This window comes from Brachyhypopomus gauderio, chromosome 1 (genome assembly GCF_052324685.1).
Source record: "Brachyhypopomus gauderio isolate BG-103 chromosome 1, BGAUD_0.2, whole genome shotgun sequence".
Lineage (NCBI taxonomy): Eukaryota > Metazoa > Chordata > Actinopteri > Gymnotiformes > Hypopomidae > Brachyhypopomus > Brachyhypopomus gauderio.
Window position 1 is genome coordinate 6,470,233 of NC_135211.1, and position 11,460 is coordinate 6,481,692.

Genomic DNA, 11,460 nt, shown 5'->3' on the forward strand with positions numbered 1-11,460 from the left:
GATTACCCCCAAAATAAAGGTGCAAATCATTAAGCTAATTTATTAAGGTAATGTATGTCATTAAGATAAGATTGAATGCCAGATGTAAATCTCATTTTTAGGTCATGCATGCTGTTAAAATCTAGATCAGAACATTGTTCATATCCAACAAAAAGAACAGATAAATCCAGTGTTACAAAAACAATGCTACGAAAACTCAAGATAAGGAAGTGAAAAGGCAGGAAAAGCTTCATGCCGAGATTGAAATGCAATAGACTCTCAGGAGCAGATCTAACAGGTTATCCATGATGAAGAAGGACAGGAGAAAATAGCATGTGGGAGACGGTGACCTCGGAGGTGGTTAAACAGAGACTGGGGGGACATGGTGACCACGGGGAGGGAGTCTACCTTTAGGACCCAGGGGATGAGCTGGCAACACACTGTGGGTGAGGAGGGACGTGATGGCTCATACTAAAACAAAACAAAGAAAATGGCAAACACAAACTCAACAGTGGTCCTGAGAAGTAAGAGCGGCAGAGAAATAAAAATGGACATGACTGGAGACGCACTGAATGTGCACCTATATCAAAAAGGATGATGTTAATGAGCAGAACACGAGGCATGTAGTAGTCCTGTCAGCTCCAGACCTGAAACTCTGAAGAAAGAAACGGAGGGCTTAGTTGGAGGAGTCATTTAGGCAGGAGAGACCACAGGGCTCATTAGCTTGAGATGGGCTACAGTTGACCCCACAGTCCAGCCCATGACCTTCTTAACATGTAACCACACACACGGTCACACTGTCACCATTTACCTTTCTCTGTGCGGGCTGTAACTCCACCTCTCTTACAGGTCTCTCCTGCTGCATTATGGGAAATAACGAATGCATAAGGAAAATAGCAAAGCTTTAGGACAGTAGCATCACAATGCTGTCAAAATGATCTATTCAGATGAGGATTAAAAAGAATGAAAGAATGTCAAAAGTTGCTAATGCGTCGCTATAAAAATGCTTATCGTGATTTTTTCATGGTGCAGGACCATACAGAGCACATTTAAAACCACTGAAATCACATGCAACCAAACCAACACAAGAGTCATGCAGAACAGGAACACAGGAAACATTCACACACACACACACGCACGCACACACACACACACACACACACACACACACACACACACACACACACACACACACACACACACCCCTGAAAACGTTGCCAAAGCTCATACTGATTGAGAAAACCAAAGACACATTCATGCTTCATCAAACCGCCGCTAGTGTGCTGTAGCTGCACCTGCACAGAGGCAGCCTTCCTGGGCAGAGTCTGCACGTCCGACTCCCTGGCACTCCTCTCCTGCTGGGAGCCACAGAGCACAACAGCACAGGCTCAGATCAGTCTCACAGGGGCTCCGATCAGTCTCACAGGGGCTCCGATCAGTCTCACAGGGGCTCAGATCAGTCTCACAGGGGCTCCGATCAGTCTCACAGGGGCTCAGATCAGTCTCACAGGGGTTCAGATCAGTCTCACAGGGGCTCCGATCAGTCTCACAGGGGCTCAGCAAACATGACAGACCTCTAAAGCCACAGACCACTGATGCAAATGGCACAAACTACTGCCAGAAGACCAAGTCCTGCTCTCATTTATCAGTTTGATAGATCTTTTTCTTTTTGAAACAAATATCACAGCTAATGTCTTGATGTTTTAATTTGGCATTTAAGCAAAGAACAATGGGGAAAAATGGGAAAAAAAATGTTCCTTCTAGGTAAAATTTGTCATGATGATCTATGAGATCATGTGACCTGAAGTGCTTATGAAAGTCATGATGAAACTGGCTCTGCTCACCATGGGAATTACGTTTCTTTGCACTGTCTGATATTCAGCTCTGTCCTGCTATACCATAAACAAGAATGGAAAAAACCAACAGTTGAAAATACAATTTATTAGAAAAACCAAATGAAAAAAGCATCCAACATTTTCCTTGTCATTTATCATCATTTCAAAATGAATGACTGAAATTTAATACAAAGAAACAAGGAACAGCCTAAACATACTAGTGGTAGTGGTGGGTATAGAAATACAGTAATATACAGTAATACATTTGCCATCATCAAGTACTCAAGACAGCATTATAACCAGCAGATCAGTAAGTTAGTGGCTGTTCCTGTGTGTAACTGTAATAGTAGGCTTACCATGCGGGCGTGCCGGTTCCTCTGATCCCGCCTCCTGAGGGAGTGAGGGGAGGGGAATGTAGGCATGGGCGGGGCCACAGAGATGGAGATGGTGACTCGATTGCACTCCCTGCTGGCGGTGTGCTGCTGCTGCAGCTGATCTGTATCAGACAAACACCCGTAGAAGACTAAGGTTGACATACTAATTGGTTATTGAAGACAAGAGGCAATGCATACATTACTTTGACAGGCAAATGTTACGATACGATGAGATCAAGTGTTGCAATGAGAGACGTATGGGGCTTAACTGTGCAATTCACATGCTTTAAGTCATTCTAACAAAAGGGTGCAGCATATTACAAACAGGGGCAGATATTACAGACTGACTTGCTTCTTCTAAGACTGTATTTTAAGATTGTCTTCTAAGACTGTATTACTTTACCACATATTATTTTTTATTTTAGATATATCTTTGCAAAATGTAACCCAATCATGTGTTGAGGCAGTGTTTGGTCATCATAACAGTATTTTAATCGTACTGTTTGCCAGAAGATGTACCAGGAACAGTGCGGAACTAAAGATCACAGCTTCACAGTCTGATTGAAGAGGTGCTGTAATGACCACAACGGGACCACAAGAGGGCAGTAAATCTGTTGAATTTTTGTCTTAGCTGCAGTTATTCTTGCTGCATGATAGGCTTATGTAGGACAAATGTATTGGGCGAACTTAAAGAGACCTGACTCTAACTTGCTTGCATCTTTCCAATCAGGATATCAGACGTTGCTCTGATGTTCTCCAGTGGTTTCTGCGAAAGCTCAACTTTACAGTCAAAAAGCACCAAACACATTCACGCAGTTGCAGTCTTCGATAACAACTGCGCAGTCACTTAAGGCAAATGAGAAGAAGTGAATTCATGCGGGACCTTTTGGAGTTCTGACTAGTGTCTCCTAGTCGCCATAAGGGACTCCCTGGTCCTGCCAGGTTTAATATTTCTCAGTGTTTATAGCGCCAAGGAGTTTAACTGCAATCTGAGGAGCTGATGGATGTGTATCAGAGCTGAGGTAGGACTCCTCCACTGCTGTAGCCCAGCAAATGGCCTGATAGCTAAGGCAAGGTAGATTTAGTAATGTGGCACAATTTATACCCAATTCAAAGCACTTTATAAATATATGTAAAAAAAGATAATTGATAAAAAATTTAAAAAATTCACTTAAAATATATTTGGGCGCATCTAAGTTCTTCTGGGAGTGGAGTTTGTTCTGGTTAAGATGAAATGTGTGTAGCATAAACTGCTTCACCATGATTAGTTAAAAACTCTTGCTACGGTATACTGAACAAGCTGTTCCTTTTAAATGGTCTTTCTAGGGAGTCCTGTTAGGAAACCATTATAGTAGTCTGCTGAAGTAACCTGCTGAAGATTAAAGCATGCACAAGTTGCTTCAGGCTGAACCCTTGATTAGACTCTATTGTTAAAGTTGTTTTGGTGATTGTTTTGATATAGTTAGTGAAGTTAAAGAAGATCTGCATGTGTTAGAAAGCTGAGATTTCTGCCTAGATCTTTACTTCATAGATCCTTCATTCTAGGTGTGTCGTTTTTGCTACCAAAACCACTGGATTTGTTCCTGTTTACCCGAATCATCCAGCCATTAACGTGCTGTAAACCTGAACACAGTGAGTGAGTTCAGCTGTATAACGCTCACAAGTCACAAGGTGACTGAGCCTTATGTGTATTTATGTCATCGGCAGTGTTAGGGCGAGGTGTCGGCCTGCAGGGGGGGCGCTAACCCCGTCTCACCTCTCTGCAGCGCCCGCAGGTGGAGCTGGGCGTGGTGGTGCAGCTCCTCCAGGCACGGCGTCCGTGTGCCGTGGTGAAACATGTTGTGCTGCTGGTGCCATGGAGTCTGAGGGGCCTGGAAGTGCAGTGTCAGCTTGCTCTCAGCGTCCAGATTAGACACAGCTGCAGAGGGGGGGGGGAATGGCCCTGGTGAAATTGTGGTGAGCATTCAAGGTGGCAGAGACATGCAGCCAGTTTTGTACTACATGCTTTCCTGGTTTCCCACAGCAACTTCTTAACCACAGGCCCGACCAAAAGGGAGCCAAAAGCAACCCGCAGCGAGGGCCAAATTCACAGTGAATGAAAACATTTCTTTCCCACCATTTCTAAAATGGTCCCAGAGGGAACCAGGAGGGTGTGCTGTGTTGTGAGTCAGGGAGAGAAACGAAGGGCACCTAACGCCTCTGTTATCCACCTCCCTCCTCCCCTCCCTCACTGTATAAAGACACACTGGTGGATCAGTATGCATCACAAGGCAGCCCCCCCACCCCTTCAATAGTCCAGAGTCATGCGTATCTTAGCAACCCTTCATGTCTAATTTACAGTGAATTAGCAGATCCTTATCAACGCGCAATCGCAAACAGTAACGGGAGAAGCTTTTCACGTCCAGTAAACGTGAGTAAGAAAGAGACAGAGTCAGACAGTGAGGGCGAAATGGTGAGAAATGTTGGTAGTGAATAATTGTTAGGAGTTCTGATGAACTATTTTAATGAGATAAATTATTGTCTGTGAAGTACACGTATTATATTTTGTGAAGAACAAAGAGTGGTAGAGTGTGTCAAGATTCCACTCTTAACTGTACAAAACTTTATTGTAGAAAAATACATCACCAAAATTGCTAAATTGTAGTTCAAGGCCTGCAGTATCCAAAGTCAGTAAAATGGCTCATTCAAACACACTTAGTTTGGTCCTGTTACATCAAACACACTTAGTTCGGTCCTGTTAATTCAAACACTTAGTTCGGTCCTGTTCGATAAAACACACTTAGTTTGGTCCTGTTACATCGAACACACTTAGTTTGGTCCTGTTAATTCAAACACTTAGTTCGGTCCTGTTCGATAAAACACACTTAGTTTGGTCCTGTTACATCGAACACACTTAGTTTGGTCCTGTTAATTCAAACACTTAGTTCAGTCCTGTTCGATAAAACACACTTAGTTTGGTCCTGTTCCATCGAACACACTTAGTTCGGTACATGTATTTACTAAGTAAATAGTAGCTCGTGCCACTCTGAGGTGCCACCTGTCCCTCTGCATTTTGCTGCATTTTTGGGGTCGAGTGAACTCATTACAGTAACAGGAGCAGTAATGGCCACTTTAACAGTAGGTCCAGTAGTCAGTACCCTTTAGACGGGGAAAAGAGCCTCTGAGTGGCGTATGTACTGGATCAGGTGGCATAAGCCTTTAAGGGGAGTTACAGCACGTACGTGTCTGGTACACTGTTGCTTGCCAGCCGGCTTGGCTCCCAGTCCAGTCAGTAAATGGGAGACACATACTTCTTATGCGCTGGATTGACTTGTTATTGGCAAGTTCTCTTTCCAGCCTGCTCTCTCTCCTCCTTTCCTCTCTGTTCTTCTCACCTCCCTCTTACACTTCACTCATTCATCTGCCTCTCCTCCTGTCCTCTCTCCTTCTTCCTCCTGTCTCTGTCTATGGAGTGTGTGTAGTTCTTCTGTTAATTTATGTGTACGTTTTGGAAGCTACAGCTATTTCTGCGTGTGTGTGTATTTGCTGGTGTGTCTTGAGTGTATTTCTGACAGTACGTATGTGTGTGTCCATACTTCTGCAAGAGAGAGAGACAGTGTTTGTGTGTGTGTGTCACTGTCCTGCTCCATGCGCGGTATCCTGAGCCGAGTGTGTGACCTCTACAGAGAGCGTTCCATGAAGAGTGTGCTGGACGTCTCTTCACACTCTCAGCGTCTAGCAAACCGTCTCCACAGAGCTAGCTAGTCGTCATTACAACGCATCTGTTATTCTAATATGGCAAAGAACAACACATCCACCAACTGTTTTTGTCTTTTTTTTTAGTTTGTTTCTTTTTTATAATAGCCACAAACCTCACCAGGGGAACAAAGCTCAGTTTCCTCACAAAAGGCTGAATTTTGGACAGCGAAGTGTCATGTTCTCCCTTAACCGGAGTAAGCGAGATTCCCCTGCAGTGACCCTGCACCAAATCACTCAGCCTTTAGAGAATAAACCTCATCACTCCGCGGATCGTCATTACCCATCTGGAGGGCTCCATCTGCCCAGCACGAGCTTCGGTGAGCTGCCCCTTTACCAAGACCCTTCGAATTTGCCCCTCCTCTGCCCCATCCGAAGTGCCCTACCTGCAGTGTCCTCTCTCTGTCCTGCCCTACAACTCTTCCTCGTCACCCTCCTCTTCCTCTCCAGCTGGCCCCAGGTAGGTGCTCGTTTTTGTGTGTTCCCCATTCCTTTGACTGATTAAAGGTGGCGTGCACCAGCTCTCTGAACGGCAGAGGCGCAGACGTCCGACTGGAGCGATGAGAGGGGTTTCTGCTCTTCTAGCCTCTCTCTCTCTCTCTCTCTTTCTCTCTCTTTCTGTCTCTGTATCTTCTGTCCTATTTTCTTTCTCTCCCTCTCCAGCAGGTGCACGGTCAGCACTGTGAGTCAGGAACAGCCTCCGTGCCAATGGCAAACGATTCAGAACTGCTGACAAATCTCCCATTGAAGTAACCATGCTCAGAACTACTGACACATCTCTCACTGGAGTAACCATGCTCAGAACTACTGACACATCTCTCACTGGAGTAACCATGCTCAGAACTACTGACACATCTCTCACTGGAGTAACCATGCTCAGAACTACTGACACATCTCTCACTGGAGTAACCATGCTCAGATCTACTGACACATCTCTCACTGGAGTAACCATGCTCAGAACTACTGACACATCTCTCACTGGAGTAACCATGCTCAGAACTACTGACACATCTCTCACTGGAGTAACCATGCTCAGAACTACTGACACATCTCTCACTGGAGTAACCATGCTCAGAACTACTGACACATCTCTCACAGGAGTAACCGTGCTCAGAACTACTGACACATCTCTCACTGGAGTAACCGTGCTCAGAACTACTGACACATCTCTCACTGGAGTAACCGTGCTCAGAACTACTGACACATCTCTCACTGGAGTAACCATGCTCAGAACTACTGACACATCTTTTACTGGAGTAACCATGCTCAGATCTACTGACACATCTCTCACTGGAGTAACCATGCTCAGAACTACTGACACATCTCTCACTGGAGTAACCATGCTCAGAACTACTGACACATCTCTCACTGGAGTAACCATGCTCAGATCTACTGACACATCTCTCACTGGAGTAACCATGCTCAGATCTACTGACACATCTCTCACTGGAGTAACCATGCTCAGAACTATCTCTCACTGGAGTAACCATGCTCAGAACTACTGACACATCTCTCACTGGAGTCACTGCATTCAGAACTACTGAATCTTATATTACTGCTAATTTTATCAACAGAATTTATCACAATAAAACTGCTCATAAAAAATCTAATATTCAAGTAAACATTGTATTCCTGACAAATGCAGTCATAAATTCCTGAAATCGAATAAAACCACCATCGGTTAAATTTGAAGTACAAAGTGTTAAGACTCCCACATCTCAGATTATCACAAAATTCACCAAAGAAAATTAATTCACTAACCAGACATCCATTCATACAGACACCGCATCTCCACTGTTTCCAAGCCCAGCCCACCACACAGAAGCCCTGCCTACTCTCAGGCCCCTCCCACCAGCTGCTAATACACTGTTACCAGGTGCTCTGGGGGATACAAATGTATGAAGAGTGTGACATTTGTGTTCAGCTTGTGATCAGTGCGGAGACCCCAAAAAGATGACCATTATGCATACAAGGCAAAACTGAGAAAAACAAAATCAAATGAACTTTAGAACGTAAAACCTGTTTGGTTCCACTTTTCTGCTGGGTGAGAAGTCTCCTTTTGAATTGAGGGTGCTATTTTCTGTTTGTTTATCTGTTTGTCTTAAATTTAGCCACCATATCATAACTTCTGAAGTGAATCAGAAGTGATTTGTGTTTGTGTACACAATATAACTCCAATGGACAGTGAGCTAGAAGCACTCTAGTCTCAGGGTCTGTGCTACACAGCTGGGTGAACTTGGGCCCACTATGTGAACACGTTTGTGTTTGACATACAGGGATCTAAATGAATCACAAAAGTAACTGGAAACCAAACCTATTTTCAAAGAAAAACATCAAAACATCTATGGGATTAAATCTCACCCAAATGTCACTTGAAATTATGGTAACAGATAAAAATAGGTTCAAAAATATGATATGTGGGCTGCAGAAAAAAGACCATAGCATTGAGAATCAGAACTAAATATAACATATGATGCTAGCTACATATCCATGATTAAATCAATTAGAGATATGACACTACATCACCAGGACTAAATCAATAAGAGATGTGACACTACATCACCAGGACTAAATCAATAAGAGATGTGACACTACATCACCAGGACTAAATCAATATGAGATGTGACACTACATCACCAGGACTAAATCAATATGAGATGTGACACTACATCACCAGTACTAAATCAATAAGAGATATGACACTACATCACCAGTACTAAATCAATAAGAGATATGACACTACATCACCAGGACTAAATCAATAAGAGATGTGACACTACATCACCAGGACTAAATCAATAAGAGATATGACACTACATCACCAGTACTAATGTCACGGTACGGCGGCCCCCTACTGGTCGCCCCCGTCTACAGCAGCAGCTTGTCCTGTGGGTGTGGTGTTGTGTTCGTCCCTCAGGTGGGCGGAGCCCGCGATCAGTCTCACCTGAGGGTCGTTTCTTCGTCTATATATGTCTTGTCTTTGTACCAGTTGACTGCTGGTTATTATATCCTTAATTCGGATCAGTTCACGGGTTTTGGTTTGCGCACTTTACATATTAAACCATCCTATTTCCCTGAGACTTGGCGTGATCGCTTCCATTTATTTTCGCTCACCCTACCCGTCACAACTAAATCAATAAGGGATATGACTACATCCCCATACTAAATCAATAAGAGATGTGACACTACATCACCAGTACTAAATCAATAAAGAGATATGACACTACATCACCAGGACTAAATCAATAAGAGATATGACACTACATCACCAGGACTAAATCAATAAGAGATATGACACTACATCACCAGGACTAAATCAATAAGAGATATGACACTACATCACCAGTACTAAATCAATAGAGATATGACACTACATCACCAGTACTAAATCAATAGAGATATGACACTACATCACCAGGACTAAATCAATAAGAGATGTGACACTACATCACCAGGACTAAATCAATAAGAGATATGACACTACATCACCAGTACTAAATCAATAGAGATATGACACTACATCACCAGGACTAAATCAATAAGGGATATGACTACATCCCCATACTAAATCAATAAGGGATATGACACTACATCACCAGGACTAAATCAATAAGAGATATGACACTACATCACCAGGACTAAATCAATAAGAGATATGACACTACATCACCAGGACTAAATCAATAAGAGATATGACACTACATCACCAGGACTAAATCAATAAGGGATATGACTACATCACCAGGACTAAATCAATAACACACCTACCCACGCTCACCCACATAAACACACAACCACACACACCCCCACCCACCTCTCCATGCTCACTCACGTACACACACACACACACACACACACACACACACACCTTCCTATGCTCAGCCACACACACACACAACCACACACACCCCATGCTCACTCATGTGCACACACACCTCCCTACGCTCAGCCACGCACATACACACAACCACACAGTTGACAGCTCTTACAAAAGAGTAACAAGGACTTATTCCAGCGCATGGGAAAGCTAACCTGCTGCCCACTGATAATCAAACATACTGTTGACCAAGAACAGCACAAAAACAATTATTATAATATTACCAAAGTAGTATTAGTTTGAGTATAGTTGAGTATTATTAGAGTAGTATTGCTATAAGGTACTGTGAGCACAAAGTAGCTGAAACAGGTTGATTAGTTGCTCGTAGCACCTCTGTATCAGCACACACACAGGACAGAGGAGTAATGTCTGTTATCTGTCTGTCTCCCTGCTTGTTTGTCTACCTCTAGACCCATCAGCCTACTTTGACTGTCTGCCTATCTGCCTGTCTACCTGTCCCTCGTCTTCCCCACCCCCGAGAGCCTATTTTAGATGGTACAGTCCTAGTTTGCTCTCAATTTCTTCATGGACCAGTGGGTGAGTTGACTGACATAGGGAGGGATGTTCTAATCCATAAACAATCTAAACATTATTTAACCATATTAGAGAACAGACAAGTCTACTATCTAGACAAATCTATTACAGTACATGTCGTCTGCAGAAAAGGCCAGAGAAGTAGACTGACCAGGACCTGCAGATCCAGAAAAAGCATCGGCCTGTGCACAAAAACCCAACCGACAAAAGCTTGCTGTTCTGAGGCCCACCCCCACCTCCACACACGTCCCTGCTCTGAGGCACGAACACACACACACACACACACACACACACACACACACACACACACACACACACCTGCTCTGAGGCACAAACACACATACACACACACACACACACACACATCCCTGCTCTGAGGCACGAACACACACACACACACACACACACACACACACACACACACACACACACACACACACACACACACACACCCTGCTCTGAGGCACAACACACACACACACACACACACACACACACACACACACACACACACACACACACACACACACACATCCCTGCTCTGAGGCACGAACACGTAAACACACACACACATACACACACACACACACACACACACACACACACACACATCCCTGCTCTGAGGCACGAACACGTAAACACACACACACATACACACACATACACACACACACACACACACACACACACACACACATCCCTGCTCTGAGGCACGAACACGCAAACACACACACACACACATCCCTGCTCTCAGGCACACACACACACACACACACACACACACACACACACACACACACACACACACACACACACACACATGTCCCTGCTCTGAGGCACACACACACACACACACACACACACACACACACACACACACACACACACACACACAGGTCCCTGCCCTGAGGCACACGAACACACGTCCCTGCTTTGAGGCACCTCCCCAACACATCTCTGCTCTAGGGCACACAGACACACACACACACACACACACACACACACACACACACACACACACACACATGCACACGCACGCAAACGCACACAGACATGCACACAGTGGCGTGCACAGACATTTTGGGGGGCAAGTGCTCGTGGGGGGGGGGGGGGGGGGGGTGGTGAA

General features: G+C 44.4%; 1 protein-coding gene across 5 annotated transcripts in view; it reads right to left on the reverse strand.

Moving 5' to 3' along the window:
* The window catches only part of nhsb (Nance-Horan syndrome b (congenital cataracts and dental anomalies)), a 61,830-nt gene that overhangs the window by 10,238 nt on the left and 40,132 nt on the right, over window positions 1–11,460 (reverse strand). Inside the window, exons 2-6 of one of the 5 annotated variants that reach the window (XM_077023508.1) lie at window positions 3,945–4,106; window positions 2,171–2,310; window positions 1,824–1,868; window positions 1,275–1,334; window positions 791–838 (exon numbers count right to left, since the gene is read on the reverse strand). In XM_077023508.1, the coding sequence (XP_076879623.1) occupies window positions 791–838; window positions 1,275–1,334; window positions 1,824–1,868; window positions 2,171–2,310; window positions 3,945–4,106 (455 nt within the window). Of the gene's footprint in view, window positions 1–387; window positions 451–790; window positions 839–1,274; window positions 1,338–1,823; window positions 1,872–2,170; window positions 2,311–3,944; window positions 4,107–11,460 lie in introns of all 5 variants that reach the window. The other 4 variants (XM_077023431.1, XM_077023346.1, XM_077023273.1 and 1 more) reach the window with 4 other exon arrangements.